Here is a 16,332-nt window from a genome sequence, read left to right on the forward strand (position 1 = left end):
AGTTGAAATTCTGCTTGTACACAAAACATAAAGATCAATGGTTAATGTGTTTTATCTTTATATCTATATATATCTCTAGATATATATATATATGTATACATATATATATGTATGTATATATATATATATACATATATTTCTCTCTTTCTATCGATATATATCGGTCTTCCTTGCATGCCTTAAGGAGTAGTCACATTTATCTCCAGCTGACCCATACTACTGCCTCTTCGGAATGTGTCTCTGAGGTAAGATATGAAAGCGGTATGTCCGCCAGCCCCTCCCCGCGCTCCTCTACACATTCATATCACTTCCTATGTTACAGAACGAGAAGCCCGACTGCGCAGGATTCTCTCACCCTTTTCTGCTTTGATGTCCACAGCTGTCCAGTAAAAGCCCTCAGGCGCCTAACCACGCCCACTTTCGCATTCTTGACATTGGAATCGCCAGCCTATCGCCTGCAGCCTTCCGTTCTGCACGTCCCGCACAACTCCCAGCGACTTGAAAGTACCAGGGAGGGGGGCGTGACCAAAGATGAAGGGCGTGTCTATCGAGTAGCGGGCGGGGTTGGTTGACGGTATCTTGAGCTCGGTTGCTCAGCAGCAGAGCTGTCAGAGGGACATAGCAGTGGGGCGCCGAGAAGAGGAAGCGGCCTCCCCCACACCCGTCAGAGCATATTTTTTATTTATTGCATATATAGATATATATATATATAGATTATTTTAAAAAAGCTATTGCAGAAAGACGAGCAGATGTATACTTACATCTAGCAGACTATAAATATATAGATATTTATAATTACAGGTATATTTATTATTAGTGTTTAGAGGGTGAGAGAGAGAGGCAGTCATGGCCCAGCCAGCAGATAAGAAGTTTTTCGAGAACCTGTCCGGATCTGGTAAAGCAATTGGAGTCTTAACCAGCGGAGGCGATGCCCAAGGTAAGGTCACCTATGGCCGTCTTCATCTTCTTTGCAGTGGCGAGAGGGCCATCCTTTTCATTCCAGGTGCTGTGGACTACAACTCCCATCTTTCTGGGCTTTAATACACAGCAGCTTGAGTACCAGATGTTGTAAATTCTGTATTTTCCGTGTACAGAAAATGGATTCCTATCTCATCACTTCGTTTGGCCGCTTTCTATATGTATTGTAATGGCAAATACTGTGTTTTAATAATGTCAGCATGTATTGTTATCATTATTATTATATAATATACGGTATATGTTATTATTATATAGCACCGTCATATTCCATAGCTCCGTATGTATATATATATATATATATACACATCCCTATATTAGTCAGTTAGCCGCAAACAGGATGTTAGTGGCCAGCTACGGGCAGAATCCCTCCATCGTTTGGCCTGAGTCCTCCCCTATGGCCCATACAGTATGATTCTGCCCAGTGTACTGTACATCACCCTTTGGCCTTTATCTCAATCTATATCTCTTCTCCCCATCGCATAGAGAGGCCTAATAGCACATATAGCATCCTATACGTGTCTCTTTTTGTCTGGAGTCCTATAGCACTTTGTCCACTAGGTCACCCAGCATCCATCGGCACCCACCGTGCCCATAGACAATGCCGACGCACCCCAAAAATACGGCTGTGGCGAGGCCAAGACAGATTTTCTTTTAGTGCAAAATCTCTGACATGAACAGAATCACGGCGGGCGAAAGCCCCAACACCCCCCCCCCCCTCCGAAATAATCCGCATTCAATAAATGTGATTAGATTCATTGAGCGATTCCTGGAGGACGATAACCCGACCGAGAATAATCCTCTACCTGCAGAAATAGCAGAACACTTTCTAAATCGGTTTGACCCATAGGTATAAATAAAAACTCCGGAGCAAATTTCTAAATGTGGAGCAGTTACCATGGAAACCAGTGGAATGTTAATGCTGATTGCGCTTTGTCCTAGGGGGTTAAGACCTCCTGCACCTGCAGCCATCCTTATCCCCCGGGGGACATATGGCCTGCATGAGTGACAGCGATTCATTTCAGATGTTAACCCTTGTCATGGCTTCATTTGTAGCAGAGTCATCTGCTGTGTGATTACAATTCACATCATCCAAGCCAGTTACGATCTTGCTGAAGGTGGTAGGAGTCAGAGTGCAATAGAAAAGGGATTGGTGCAGTTTGCCAGGAAAAAAGCCTATGCTTTGTTGTTGGAAAAGACTAATGGTTTGTAAGCTGAGTGAGATAGGAGTTGCAGTCAAGGCACATCCTGAGGTCAAGTGGTTGCCGAGCTCTGGCCTACACCCATCCTTCTTCGAAGGCAAGCTTCTTGTGAAACCATTTTCCAAGTGCTACAAATCATGGGCCTTCAATAACTTGCATTCATATAATGGCATTAAAAGCTTAGCGGCAGTGACTGGGCATGCAGACTGTAGTGACAGGCCACCTATGATGGGAGGCGGATCCCACACTGGTTGCCTTGTGCTGCATTGCAGGCTTTTCAGTTAGTGATCACCCCACCTACAAATGTGATGTGAAGCCGTTAGCTGCGTGTTATCCCTATAATGTGACATATACCGTGGCAAAGTACAGATCTCCCTCGTACAGCCCAGACATGGATCGGTTACACATATGCTGGTGGGCGGTATATGCAATGTATAGAATATACTATCTGTTGCCGTATACACTGACGCTGTCCTAGTAAAGATTGAGTATCGGGGGGGATTGGGTGGTCATGTCAAATGTCAGCTATGACCAGAAGAACACCCAGTTACTGAAATGCAATGGAGACAACTTTGGCACACAGATCGTTAACAGTGTATCTATAGTAAATTAATAATAATGTATCGATAATAAATAAAATAATAAATAAAAAAATGTATTGCAAACCCAGTCACAGAATCCCACCGTCACCAGGGAAACGGCACCTTCCAGAACTAGCTTTTGTTAACTAAAACTCCCATCATGCTGAGGATAAAAGCCTGCGGTGACAGCCTGCTGGGAGCTGCTCTTCAAGTTCACTTTGTTTTACTGTATCTGAATTATGTTGTCGGACATGCTCCTGGGTGGTAGATAAGTGGGACAGCCTCCCAGCAGAAGTGGTAGAGGATAATACAGTGAGGGAATGTGAACATACCGGTACATGGGATGGGGGCATATGGCTCGTGGTCTGAGGTTGTTACGGGAGGAAAAACGGGCGACTAGACGGGCTGAATGTCTTAATGTTCTTGTGTTTCCTCCATCTATTCCATTTGGCTGCCTGTGCTTTGTGGGAGTTGTGTACCCCCTGCGAGACGCCTCCCCGTTGCTGTCTGGGTGTACGTGCCGCACGCTCACTCCTCGACTGCCTTCCTATGAGTCACACAATCTGGGAGGAAACCCTCTCTCTGTTACAGCATCGGCACCGTGGTATTCAACATACAGCACTCATTCATTCGGGGGGGGGGGACTCTAGAGATATTAACCCTTTCATAGCCCACCAGGAAGATTGGATACAGTCGCTCGCCAAAAGGGCTACCGAAATGGCTCTTAATACTGCTCGTCAAGGACTGTACTTAAATATAAACTTAATTGAGTCACCTGCATTCAAGCAGGGATATCATCCATAACCTACTGGGAGCAAAAGTCTTATATATGATCACAGCAGTGTAGGCTTTGAAAGGAGTCCATTCCAGACTGTCCTGAGAACCTGCCCCTTTACCCCGAGATGGGGCAAAACCCCTGAGACTCGGGGTCAAACCTCGAGAGTTTGCGGGTATGATCATCGGGTGCTTCTAGCTTTCGGGTTCTGTAAATGTGCCTCGAGAGCCTCCCGTCTTTAAGGCACACATGCTGTATAGGGGCGTATATCTCAGGTCTGTACCCCGAAATATCCGGAGCATTGCTTGAGACCCTGGAGGTATTTGTGACCTGCCCGAGGCGCAGGAGGCTGAGTGCTTTCCGATAATGACTTCCATGAAGTGTGAAGGCATAAAGAATCCATGGTATAAATCCCTCCCGGGGCCCGGGGCGCAGTCGTTGGGTATTGATTACTGCTTTCGGTATACGGAGGAGATCGGGGGCAACAAGGTCAGCGATGGAGCATCAGGTGCACATCTTCTGTGTGACCTCCCAAGGTCATCAGAACTCAGGAATATTTAGAAGCGAGATTGGATTGGCGGGGGAGGGGATTTTTTTTTTGGTCATCGGAGCCCGTAGGGGAGAAAAAATAAATCAGCAGCCAGCGGTTTAAAAATAGACCTTTTATCCTTAGCTTTTAGCAAAGGAGGCATTTGCTTTTTGTGTCCTTCAAACATCTCAAGAGCAGAAGACAGATTCTAGCAGAGCTTTCCATGTCCCAGAGGCACCCCAAAGGGTTAAAACACAGTTTGGGATCCTCTCGCTTTGGGGGGGCACACGCGGTACAGGTTTTTGGGGGGTATGAGATCACACTGCCTGCTCATGGACCAGTTGCTGTTTTTTTTATTAGTCCACCTGTGTTAAAGCAGCATTGTCTTTAAAACATCAGCATATTATCCATAAAGAGGAATTTAAATAATTACAATAATATTAAATGGACTGTTTGGTGGCTCTTAACAAAATAGAATTGCTCATTATAAAAAAATACTAACATGAGTAATGTACGGCATGATTATGGGCCTTATCGCTATAGAAACCAAAGGATTAACCCATTCCATTGGTTGCTATAGTGAATAGACAGTGTTTGTTCAGTGGAACCGTTTATTATGGAGTAAGCTGGGGCCCTAGGTATGGTATGAAGTGGTAATAGTAGTGCTATCACCATAGCAACCAATAAAACGCTCCAGCTCATAGCTCCGCCGACCTCTTTCTGGATGATCTATTTCCTTACATTAAAAATATATATCAACGTAAGGGAATATCAGCTGCTTTTACTTCCCATGAAGTATTTGGATATAACTTCAGGCACCTTGTACGTGGGAAAAATCCCCGCCGTGACTGTGTAACCGGCTCGTCGCCGGGCTGATTACATTCATCGTGTTACTATGAGAACATCAGATAAAATAAGAATCGGGAGAGCCGGTATTTTTTTGTCGTTGCTGATAAAAGTTTTACTAGAAATCCAATAAGATTATTATAAAGGTGCGACGCGGAGGGATATTCACTAAAGGGAGAGTTGTAGTTTTAACTCATTCATTATGAAGGGCCAACACTGGTAGAGCTTGGCTGGCCCTGTATAATGAATAACTTAATGCTTAAGGAGACGTAAAAGAAATCTCACTGGTTTTACCATACATTATACAGGGCCAGCCAAGCTCTTCATTCAGTAAAGCTCACTGGGGTTGGACCTTCATAATGTATAGTGAAGCGAAGGTGCTGAAACACAGCTCTCCTGTCAACGCACTATTTAGTGAATAGACCCCATTGTATCTTACAACTGCCTGGTGGTTAAGAGTCAAATGCAAAGAAAAACAGATGCTAAAAACAGGCGGAACGGTCATATTCTAAACAAAGTGCCGTTCTCTGCCGGGTTAATGTATATTATAATATTATGACCGGATAGAAGTGTTGCGGCATTTTATTTATCGCAGCGTATTGATTTCCGGTGACTCGTGGATTTGATGGATTGGGAACGAGAGACGATCTCTGCTCATTACGCAGTCCTGACAATTCCCCCCGCGGGAACGTTTTGAAAAATATTTGACGTGGAATTTTATGGCAGGGAAGACCCTCTCTCCTCGCCTGCCCGTCTCTCCCGATGTAAAGACTCTTCGTCAGTCGTTGGTCCCGATTCAGAAGCCAAATCCCTATCCCATCTATGTTCAAATCCCTGTACTGTAGTATCTTCTACCACCTCTGCTAGGAGGCTGATCTGCTGATGTGACATCATTCTGCATCTATATGCACCCTTTTTTAGCATTGCACTAACCGTGATTAAAATGTATAAAACAAAAAACAAATTCAGTTTATTATAATGGTGAAAAATGAGCAAAATATGGTTGAGATGAACAGCTTCGTTCCATACCTGGGGACCCTGGATTAAATATTAACCCTTTAATGGCCCATTATGCATTAAGCGACTCATCAAATGTGTTAACCTAATATCGGTCGTCATGGAAACCTTGACTTGCCGTTCTTTACAGATACACTTAATTACGTCACCCGCATGAAAAACAAAGATATCAACCATAAAATACCGGGAAAAGCACCAATTACGGGTGATTAATGTATCAGTGTCGATGACTCGGCTCCAGACGGTGTGGCCCTAAGATTTCGGCTCTTCGCCCAGAGACCGTGGAGCAAAAACCCAGAGAGTTCTGGGGTATGCTTTACAACTTTAATTCACTTAAAAAACATGATTTTTATACATTAACCTATTTGGGGTTATTTATGATGAACGTTCTGATCCAAACTTTTAGAATTGGGTTTCCTGATGAGAGACGGATCCCCGGTTTATCTGATTTAGATAGAATGCAGGATTTAACGAGTTTTATTACAGTCGGGGGAATCCGTGTATTGCAAAACGAGGCCCGTGTCATCATTGTCCTCATCTGACTTATTACTTAAAAGTGATTTTTGAATGGAGATGATATTATGACTCGGTTACGCACCGGACAGGAATGCTAGATCTCATAATGTTTTATTCATAGCAAGTCAACGGTTTGTAGCTGACAACACCTGGGAGGCAAGGGGGCAGTCGCTGGTTTAACAAGGAAGTTGGTGTTTTTACCATGTAATCAACGTGCATCCTATACACAACCCTGCCACAGAACTCAAGATGAATTATACGTGTACGAGTATAAACTGGATCATAAATCCAGCGCAGACGGGGTTAATGTAAATGACTATTGTAGCTGGAAACGGCTGATTTTTAATGGAATCTCTTCACAGGCTTACAGAGGCCCTTTATCGATCCCATCACTCCTGTGTTCCAGTGGCCCTTTATCACTCCCATCACTCCTGTGTTCCAATGGCCCTTTATCACTACCATCACTCCTGTGTTCCAATGGCTCTTTATCACTCTCATCACTCCTGTGTTTCAATGGCCCTTTATCACTCCCATCACTCCTGTGTTCCAGTGGCCCTTTATCACTCCCATCACTCCTGTGTTCCAATGGCCCTTTATCACTCCCATCACTCCTGTGTTCCAATGACTCGTTGTGTTCGCTGATCCAAGTTTAAGTTTATAAGGCTAATTGATCATTTGACCCCAAACCTTTGAACAGTAGTGTGTGTGTATATATATATATATATATATATATAGTAAGCGAGTCTGTGCCTTGTTGTATTCTGTATTTGGTAAAATCTGTGTTTTTCCTCCCCGAGGTATGAATGCTGCAGTTCGCGCTGTGGTGCGAATGGGAATCTACGTTGAAGCTAAAGTGTACTTCATTTACGAGGTTAGTTTCTCCCACCTTTCTTTGTTTTTGCAGCTTAAATGAAAGTAATTAAATCATAAAATATTCCTCTCCGAGATCAAAGTTCACGTCAGAAATCAAAAGTGAATTACTTAATGGTGCAACACCCTGTATCATACGCAATATCTATTATTTTTTTAGTTTTCTTTTTCTATGAGAGGTAGACAGCTTGTGTAATTTTCTGAATATACTATATTTTCGGGAACCTAGGAAAATGTAAGGTTATGCATTTGGAGAAGAAGAATACGTTATGTCATGTGTGATAAACTCAGCTTTATTATGAGAATATATAAAATAGATTTAAAAAAATCTTCTTTGTAATAGGGAGGAGTTGATAGTATCTGGTTGGGCAGACTGGACGGGCCGAATGGTTCTATGTCTATAGTTATATTAGCAAAAAAGTTAGCTTATTTTGTATTGTTGTTATCTACAAATTCCTAGGAGCTTTTACGAATAATTACTATACCAGCGAACTTCTGGGCTCCGGCTACCCAGAGCCTTCCTTTGCGTGACTGACATCAGTGGGAGATCCCGATGACGTCAGTGGGAGTTCCTGCTGACGGCAGCGGGAAACACCCCAGTTTAAGGAGAAAAAGGGCAGGGAGCGGGGCGTGTCAAGACCCCGCGACCCGGAGGATCGGCAATCTCTGGGTCAAACCTGGAGAGTTCCTAGGTATGATAATAACTAAATGCAGGATTAGACTAGACAGTCAATCTGAATACACATAGAAATGGGAGAAAATATAAATTATTACAATTTAACCCCTGTTAGCCGATGTTAAATTGCAGTCCCAATACTTCTCATGAAATAGGGGGTCCAGCACTCGTTTTAGGAGGTTATGCACTGAATTCTGGCTATTTTAGCATGAAATGATAAAATGATTTCTCTAAACACATCTCTAATTTAGTTTGAAGGGCAGAATTAGACGCGATAGGAAAGGGTTAAATGCAGCGCTGCTTATTTTTCACACTTTTAAATAAATGGCAGCTTTTACTTCCTGTTTGATGGGAAACTGAAATATTCCGCTACGGCGCGTTCTTCCAGGAATTATCTCCCTTCTTCCTAGGGGGCTCTCAGTTACTTGCCGTTGGCTAGTTCATTTGGATTTGTCTCGCATGTAAGCAGAAAAATACCATTTCTAGAAAGTTTCCAAAAACCTTAAAGCATGAAACTAGAGTCGCCAAATCCAAATTGCCCAAAAAAAGCCCCCAATGAGTAAGGAAGCTCAACTCCAATTATACATTTAGCTTTAAACGTTTCTGAGGGGGTAATTACAGCTTCCAAACGGAATCCCGTGTCCTTTTTAACACTAAAGGAAACATAAAAACGGCTTTTATTCTGTAAACTATCCCTGGAAGTCAACGCTTGTTGTTTCTAATCCGAACCCTAAAGAAAAAGGTTTTAAGTAACAGAAATAGTATTTTTTTCTATAATTTACCTCTCCCGTTAAGGATTTTTGGTTTTAATGGAGAGTTGGCTGGCGTCACTGGACATTTCCCAATAAATATAGGCTTTTTGGGTTGGCCCAAACGTTTTGTTTTACGAGGCTGGCTACGCGAAATGGGAGTTGTACTTTTGGCAGGCTTCCAATATTTTCAGGGCTTTCCCCTCCTGCTCAGTGGATTATGGAAATAAGTAACCATATCAACAGGGAGATGATCGTTTAACCCAAAAAATAATGTTTTAGGATAAGACATATCAAGAAAGATAAAAGGATCTCAACATGTATAGTGTGGAGGGGAGAGAGAGAGGAGGGAGGGGAAGAGGGAGAGGGTGAGAGAGAGAGGAGAGAGGGAGAAAGCGAGAAGAGGTCATAGTCTAATATTAGCGGGTTAGAGGCTTAGATGTAATATAAGAAAGTTTTACTTCTTATTTATCGATTTTTATAGCGCCATCGTATTCCGTAGTGCTGTACAATGGGTAAAAAGGACATAACAAATAGTACATAACAATTTTCACCTACAGAAACAAATGGTAAGGAGGGCCCTGCTCAAAAGAGCTTACAATCTACTTCACTAAGAGGGTGATAGACAGCCTTCCAGCAGAGGTGGTAAAGGTTCACACAGTGGTGGAATTTAATCAAGGATTGGGGTAGGCATACAGCTCTCTGAGTACAAAACGAGACACGAAGGCTGAATCCGTTTGAAGATTTCTATAGCAGACCGGATGGGCCAAAGCGTTAATGTGCCAAACCCTGGCTAAACGATAATTAATATAGCCTTAGTGAGTTAATCATAATCATTCGAAAAACGCAAGTTGGAGGAGGTCACCCGGGGTGATCCAACAGTCAGAACATGCGGCTGATTTAACCGAAAAATGTCAGAGCGGATTAGAGTCTGTTTGGCCACGCAAGAATAAAGTAGGGCATTTAATTGAGAAATCTGTCTTTTCAATAGTTAGCATAAAAAAGCACTGAGCTGCCAGCGCAGATTTATAATCCAAAATACTTTAATTTTAATAAAACCTCTGTATAAAAAATAACATCTATATTAGGTATTGCTTCTCGGCAGAGGGTGGGGCTATCCACATGTGGGGGTGGGGCTAGCCATTAGTGGGTGGGGAGTAGGCGTGCCCAGAGAAGCATGGCTCACGGCAGTTAGCAGACCTCTCCCAAGTCACATGATCTCACAGTAATTTACGGTTTCCGTGCAGTTACACGTCTGCTTTCACAGGTGAATAAAGTAGTCGTTTGTGCAGACAATGCGTTTCCGGTACATTCTGATTGTTTCGGTGGGAAGATCTGTTTTTTTTTGACGTCTTTAAGTAACGTTTACATCTGGGGGGGGGTTGTGTTTGGTAAAACAGAAAAGCGACAAACAGCTTTAGACACAGAGTATATGAAACTTGTTTAAACAGAACTTATCCCCCGGGGCTTGCATTCCAGGCGAACTTAAATAAACATCTTTACTACAGAAACAATTATTACAATCAGAGGTTTCCATCTGGAATTCTAAGGCACAGAGCTGGCCCTGTGAGGGTTTATTTGTTGCACCTAGCCTTTAAAAAACACATAAGTCTGCTACTTAGCATCAGGTGACTTGCCGGGGTTACTTAGGGGAAATACTTATTGCAGGGCTATATCATTATCTTTGTTGTCCCAGGGTAGGCTGCCAAGGCGCTCTCTCTTCTGGGGGGGGAGTGGCTTCACATAAAGGCGTGGCTAGCCAAGCATAGGGACGGGGCCAGCCTCAGGGAGCCTTTAGTGAGCAAGAACTGGGCGGGGATTGGGGGAAAGTGGGCAGGGCATGTGTAGGAATGGGGCTTTGAGAAGGAAGAGACTTACCCAAAGTCCCGTGGAAGCAGAGCTTCGCCTGGAGACTTCGGATTAACCCCAGAGAGATCCCAGGTGTATATTTGTTTTAAAGTTTCTATGGCAACAGCCCATTAGTGCGGGCTATTGTGTCACATTACATTTTTTTGTGTATTTACGACTAATAGGAATGGTTTTTAGTTATTATTATTTATTGTTTTATATAGCGCCATCATAATCCACAGCGCTGTACAATGTTGCATTTATTAAGTGTAAGTGGAACAAGAGCTTTAAAAAAACCCAAAAACAGGCATCGTCAGTTATTTTTAATGATATCCCTGAGCAAATGATTGCCTACCGTGAACAAGTGGTTAGTGATTCGAAGTTGGACCGTTACCAAAGAAATGTTAGCAGCTGATGAAAACCAGCGAAACCAGTCTCCTGCTCTCCAGACACAGTCCAGCTCACACCGTTACCGAGCCGCAGAGTGCAGACGGAAAGGAATTTTCCGAAGAATACATTCTGGCAGACTAACATTTCGACACGGACGCAGAAATTGATTAATTGGTATCTTTTAATGTGATCTACATCATAAGAGGGTCCCCGAGACCACCGAGTTCCGTGTAGCATCTTTGGCCTCTCTATAATATCTGAGAATTCCGTTCTGGAACTATAAGGATAAGGAGACAGAATGCCGTCTTCACCATTTCTTCCAATTAGTCTGGAATAATAGTTTGTTGTATTCATTAAAGGTGTTCTTCCACTTAGTTAAAACATCATCGTGTTCTCTAGCATGACGACATGCAAATAAACGCTAGCGGGTCTGTCATTGTATGGATGACATTTGAAGGTTTACTCATAAAAAAAACCAACAGAAAATCGTTCACGAAACGTTTCCAGTTTCTCAGATTTTTCTACCGCATGACAATGAAGTGTTCCCAGCAAAAAGTATGACTGACGGCAAAGTGTTACCCAGTTAAAGAGATACTTCAGTATCCCATCCTGCCCCAAACAAGAACGAGTGCATAAAGTTACTTTAAGTGTTTCAATAGGCATTCTTCAACTTATAAAGAAAGCAACATAACTTTAGGGGAAGCTGCAGCCCCAAAGCTGCAACACATATTCCCCACTCCGGGTATTCATTTCTCAGTCTCTGCTGTTGAAGCAGCCAATCGGCAACAACGAAGCACCCTCTATCAGTGCGAGCACTTACCCAACATGCTTGTGGGTGGTCTGGTTAGACCCACCTAGAACTCTCACACAAGCCAGTGATGGAGCTGGATGGTAGTAAGCAAGGTGCGCAGTTTAGGAGAAACTTAAAGGGACCGCTCGACTATCCTATGTGCTGAAGTGTTCCTTTATAGAATTATTTCCGGAAAGGGTTTGGACCGCAGTACCCACAATGCATTTCAGTTATTAAAGTGTAATAATGATTAGTGATTAGGCTAATGTTGCATTTAGTTACAGAACTGTTACATCCGGCAGAGTAGGTGGAACAGCACCTTTAAATCCATCGAAGCTCCCTTGTCAGATTGTTAGTTCTTGGGGAATATGGGGGGAGGGCAAATATTGGCAAATGAGAGGAATGCATATAACATGGCTGTATCCCCTGAACGCTGCATATAATCGGGAGAAATACAGCGTTATTGTAATATCTGCGTTTGGGAAACAGGATAAACCAGCTTCCCAATGTAAATTTATTCTGCAAACAAAGCAAAAAGGATCAAATTACCAAAATCGACACTATTTTGGCCTTCTTAATAAGAGTGCATATTAAAGTACTTTATGGGTAATTTAATATGAATTAATTCAAATGAAAAAATAAAGCGTTCTACCTTTGGGAGAAGCTGCAGCTCCCGTGGTGAGGGGCAAGCTTCAGCTGCCCTCCTTTCATCTCCGTAAGTGAGGATGGATCTCAGACCCTGCTCCAGGCACCAAGAAACCTACCTGAATGCAGGGCCAGTACCTGAAGCTCTACGTGTAATTCCACATACAGCCACCAGGGTGTCTAGACTAGCAGCATTTACCCACTAACTGGATCCCTTTTGTACCCCTTGGTACGTGTATTCTATGTATTCCTCCCATGTAAGTGTGTTTTGGACTGCGTAGAGCACATTGGCATGCTTTTTTACTGGGGCCCCTTGACTCGAGTGGCCCTTCTAAATACCGCCAGCCTTCCCACGGTAACAGTGGGGGTGCCGATCACTGTAACATTACATGGACCCGGAGATCAGTGAGCCAAATAAAGCCCTCTTAGTAACCATTAAGACACCAAATATATCCTATTCTACTGTGTCATATATTTAATTGGGGTGCCATTGTTCTTTTCCGTTGTAACAGGGGTACCAAGGAATGGTGGATGGCGGGGACAACATCGTGGAAGTATCCTGGGAAAGTGTGTCAAGCATCTTACAAGTGGTAGGTACAGAATCATTATGAAAACGCGACCTCGGGCATAATTAATGCCGAAATGGGAATATTAGAACGTTTATGTAAAATCAGATTATCTGCAGGCATCAGGACAGCGCTAAGTGTCAAATACACAGCATTATTATTATAGACAGAGCACCGGGCATGGTATTAAAATATTAAATGGCTTTTGGTTTTTAATGTTCTATATTTTAAGATAATGAAGATTTTCTAACTGATGGATTATACTAAGTTAGATCTTGAAGATTCTGAGTTAATGGTTGGCTGGATGAAAAATGTTACCTGCAGAATATGGAATTTGGCAACCAACTGTTTGGAATGAAAGGAAATAAAACGGGTCGATTAGGGGGCTGCTGGGTATTTCTGTTTTGTCAGTAAGCTCTTGTTCCTTGTGTCAGGGTGGGACCGTCATCGGTAGCGCTCGTTGCAAGGCATTTCGGACTCGCGAAGGTCGCTTGCAGGCCGCTTGCAATTTAATTCAACGCGGAATCACTAACCTGTGCGTTATCGGAGGAGACGGCAGTTTGACCGGGGCAAACCTTTTCCGAACCGAGTGGAGTGGCCTTCTGGAGGAGCTGGTGAAAAACGGTAGGTCGTGTTTCGCCCCCCATTGCATTTCCTCCTTCACTTGAGTCCAACAAACCATATTTTACACTAAAACATTTTTGGATCAAACTCAGTAATATCCAAGACCCAACTATAGCAGACCCAATCCCCTCAGAACCAGTACATCTGTTGTCCTTAGCAGTACTCTAGGGACTTTTTTTGTGGGTGTTTCACCAGTTGTTGACGTTGTTTAATTAAATGATATTATTACAGGCAAAATTGAGCCAGCGGCAGCAAAGAGCCATTCACATCTGAACATAGTGGGAATGGTGGGATCCATTGATAATGACTTTTGCGGAACTGACATGACTATCGGGACCGATTCTGCTCTGCACAGAATCATTGAGGTCGTAGACGCCATCATGACCACAGCCCAAAGGTAATCTTACACAATAGCCAGTTTGTGGTACCCTAGATAGGAGCCTGGAGTCTGGAGTAGGGAAAGCTTGCGTGTGCAGGGAAGCCGAGGTTTATAGAGTGCTAATGTATCATAACGCTCTACCACAGCTACAAAACTATGTTTAATATATCGATTAAACCCCAAGTCTTCAAACACGGGGAAATCATGATTAATGTTACCCTTTTTCGCCCTGTTACATATGTATACATGTCTCTGTTCTGATCCCCAAGTCACAAAGAGCACTAAATAAAGTCCAGGTGTCACCTATATGAAAAATATATAGTTTTGTCTTATATTTAATTTTTGCAGTAGGTAAACATACTTTTTGGCGTTAAGCTACAATGTAGATGTAGTGGTGAGATCTCATCTAGATGATTGTGTGCGCTACTAGAGAGATCATCTCCAAAACAACGTAATTTATTCTGGAAAGAGTCTGGAGAAGGGCTACCAAAATGTCTCTCAGTTTGCATGATAAAAAAAAATTTCAGAGGAGACAGAAGGAACCATGTTAGACCCTCTGAAATCTCACTCGAGCCAATGCTGGAGCCGGCTGGAGGTAAGTGCTGGTGCGATAGCGTTTGGACGGCTAGATGTTCCTCAAGGCAAGGAGATGGGGTGGAGGGGAAAAGAGATGTTCCCCATTATGCATTTCGATGGGAACAAAAGCAATAATATAAGGGGACACACAAATGTCACGTGCATTGAAGTGCATGGGATGCCTGGAGTGTACTTTAAAAATGGCATACTGTCACAACGCTATGGTCAAGGCAAGCACCAGAAAAACACTTTGGTCTTCATGATGATTGCTTCAGATCTAGCACTTTGCAGCAGAACTTGTAATCTCGCCTAGATAAATATATTTCAGGTTATAAATATATTTCAGGTTATAAATATATTTCAGGTTATAAATATATTTCAGGTTATGTATATTAGAAGACAGGAGATCAGGGAAAAGGATAATGAATCTGCCCATCACTTTAACCGTGAACCACTGGTGGTACCTGAGGTTCCAAATCCACCATTCTTGAATGTGAGGGCTCATAATAAGTCAAAAACACTTTGCTGTCTATTGTTACAGCAAACAAATTAAAATACATGAAAATATGGACATGACTAAGACATACGCCGTAACACAAGGTGTGTAACCATGGGTGAGGTAATGACTTTGTGCGTTGGGTGTGTCTTTTAGATATGTCCATATTGACATAAGTGTATTTCGCTTTGCTTGCTGTGCTGTGTATAGTTTAGGGCTTTTGTCACATCTGACACCAGAAGCTTACAGAGCTGTTGGCATAGAAGCTATTGTTAGAAACAAACCAAAATGGCGGCCCCTCTCTGTCACCCCAATGATTCATGTGTTACAGTTTGAATTCTTGAACGACTCCCAGCTGGCAAACGCACAGGACATGCCGGACAACGTGCTAAACACTCACACAATGTGACACCGGCGTACTCCGGCCCCACTGGCTTCCACTTGGCTCTCAATCTCATATTTGGGATTTTGTTGAAGGCGATAAATGACTGGGATTTACTTACAAAAGAAAACTCATTTAATGTAGACAAATGTACATAAAATAATAATATTAATATTAAATATTATTTAAACTAATATGACATATGTATATACTTATATATACATATTTAATATTATTTTGTTAATATGTACTAACAAAAAAAAAATTAATATTATTTTATTAATATATATATTAGATGCTAATACAATAATAGGAATATATAATGGGGTCCATGAGCACTAGCTCCCAAATCAGTAACATTAAATAGATGTTATTTTGCTTTTAAGTTAAATTTAAAGGTCACGGCACAGTAAAAAATACTATTATTAAAATTGTAGGTTTTAAAGAAAATAATTTTTTTAATGGCAGCGGGTTGTCTTTCGTGCCCTGTAAGATTATCGTGGTATCGTAGTATTGGGTCCTGCCCGTGGGTGATATCTGGTGTTATTCTGAGCGCGTTTTGTCCCTGTCCTTGTTTTGTCAGTAGCCGTGTCACCAGCTGACAGCCCGGGGTTATTTTCAGTTAACATTTTCCATTTTGTCACACATGGATTTCAGCACGAATTGTAATTGTGACAATTGCTGGCGACGTCGTGAAAAAATAGTATCCAGACCTGCTGATGGAGTTTACTAGAAATCAAAGAGTAAATGTGCCTTTTTTTTTTCTTTGTAAAATGATTATTATTTGTGTTACCGGGAAAATGCAAAATATACACAGGGTATAATGTAAAATAAAAAGCAGCTCGGAAAGCTATATGACGAGCCGGACAGGAAAGCTACATGCGCTGCCTCTCCTAGCAC

The 16,332-nt window shown here is 42.4% G+C and overlaps 1 protein-coding gene across 1 annotated transcript in view; it reads left to right on the plus strand.

Annotated features, from left to right (window-relative positions):
- Nucleotides 1-846: 846 nt before the first annotated feature.
- Nucleotides 847-16,332, plus strand: part of LOC149287165 (ATP-dependent 6-phosphofructokinase, platelet type-like) — a 35,768-nt gene continuing 20,282 nt past the window's right edge. The window contains exons 1-5 of the mRNA XM_089493227.1: nt 847-937; nt 7,239-7,312; nt 12,922-12,999; nt 13,410-13,599; nt 13,831-13,996. Of these exons, the coding sequence (XP_089349353.1) occupies nt 847-937; nt 7,239-7,312; nt 12,922-12,999; nt 13,410-13,599; nt 13,831-13,996 (599 nt within the window). The remainder of the gene's footprint in view (nt 938-7,238; nt 7,313-12,921; nt 13,000-13,409; nt 13,600-13,830; nt 13,997-16,332) is intronic.

The sequence above is a fragment of the Sceloporus occidentalis genome, unplaced genomic scaffold (genome assembly GCF_023333645.1).
Source record: "Sceloporus occidentalis isolate IW3139 unplaced genomic scaffold, rSceOcc1.0.p SCAF_63, whole genome shotgun sequence".
NCBI lineage: Eukaryota > Metazoa > Chordata > Lepidosauria > Squamata > Phrynosomatidae > Sceloporus > Sceloporus occidentalis.